This window comes from Fragaria vesca, unplaced genomic scaffold, assembly GCF_000184155.1.
Source record: "Fragaria vesca subsp. vesca unplaced genomic scaffold, FraVesHawaii_1.0 scf0511279, whole genome shotgun sequence".
Lineage (NCBI taxonomy): Eukaryota > Viridiplantae > Streptophyta > Magnoliopsida > Rosales > Rosaceae > Fragaria > Fragaria vesca.
Window position 1 is genome coordinate 1584 of NW_004441742.1, and position 1428 is coordinate 3011.

At 39.1% G+C, this 1428-nt stretch overlaps 1 protein-coding gene across 1 annotated transcript; it reads left to right on the forward strand.

The window, feature by feature from the left end:
- The first annotated feature begins 849 nt into the window (after window positions 1-849).
- LOC101297894 (indole-3-acetic acid-induced protein ARG7-like) lies at window positions 850-1149 on the forward strand. Its single transcript, XM_004309299.1, has one exon. The coding sequence runs from the start codon at window positions 850-852 to the stop codon at window positions 1147-1149; it is 300 nt and encodes a 99-aa protein (XP_004309347.1).
- Window positions 1150-1428: the final 279 nt, after the last annotated feature.

Here is a 1428-nt window from a genome sequence, read left to right on the forward strand (position 1 = left end):
CCCCTCACCACTTGCACGTTACTTTCCAGATTCGTCCACATTTCATATCTTGGTGAAAAGTGAAAACACTCTCGTGCGAAATGCCTCAACATCATTGGAGCTAGTGACAACTTATGTTTAAGTCCATTACATACATTATACCAGTGTAGTTATCTCAGCTAAGACCAGGCCTATCATTGTTCGAGAAGAACTGCAAACACAAGTAAAAAGAACTTTCTTGAAAGAATTTTCTTGCTAAGGGGAGACACAAGGATAACAACAATCAGTACGTAAATTTTGAAGAGTACCTGACTGAAGTGGGAGGTGCAACAGTCCTTAGATTCAAAGTTTGCAAACAATTGCAAACCAAGTACAATCAGCACAATCACCGAATAATCGTGATCAATCTACAACATGAAAGTAGAGGCAGGAAAAAGGCATTAAAGAACGGCAACATCAGAAAGATAAGAGAAATAGACGAAAAAGTAATGGAGTAAATAGTGGTGATCTTTGGACACAACTGCTGGATAGAAGTGCAAGTCTGAATTATTACTACAATGATTCCTTATCTAATAGGCTCTATCTGGTCCCTGTGACCCTTATTGTCTAGAAGTAGCGAAAGATGTTTGGTTAGAAAAATGGACAGCAGCATATGCATCTGCTAGGGGATGAGTTACGTGAATGGCCAGACAACCCCATGTGATTTCTTGATTTGAAAAAGATAATATAGACGATCTTTCAAACACCCAATCTTCATCTACGTATATAGACATACTTCATGATCAGTAACTCATCTCCTCTCATTCCTCAAACATCAAAGCTTTCCTTTCAAGTCTTTTTATTGTTGATCCACTTGGGAATATAAAATCCATGGGTTTCAAGCTGCCTGCTATAGTTAGCCCCAAGAAAAGTCTCACCCGATCTTCGTCTAACGCAAACAAGACAGCTTCAAAGATCTTAGATATCCCGAAAGGCTATTTTGCAGTCTATGTTGGAAAAAGCCAGAAGAAGCGATTCGTGATCCCAATATCATACTTGAACCAACCTTCATTCATGGATTTGCTGAGTCAAGCTGAAGATGAATTTGGATACGATCATTTCATGGGTGGTATCACAATCCCATGCAGTGAAAACACCTTCCTAGATCTCACTTCAAGCTTAAGTGCGTGACTGAGCAATGAGATGAAAATATGATCCAACTTCATATATTAAATGCATCCGAGTTTCAGACATGCTGCTGAGTCAAGATGAAGAAGAGGAAAGTCTCACGATTATTCATCAACTGAATCCATTCATTGCTTTTCCTGAGGGGAAGCTTCGGTGACAATGAAGCTGCAATGGAGCTGTACTGAAAGATACGCAAGTTATGAAGCAGACAAATGACAATATTGTGTGCAGCAATCTTTTTAACAACCACAGTTCCGGTTTTGAACTGAAACAAACTGAAAT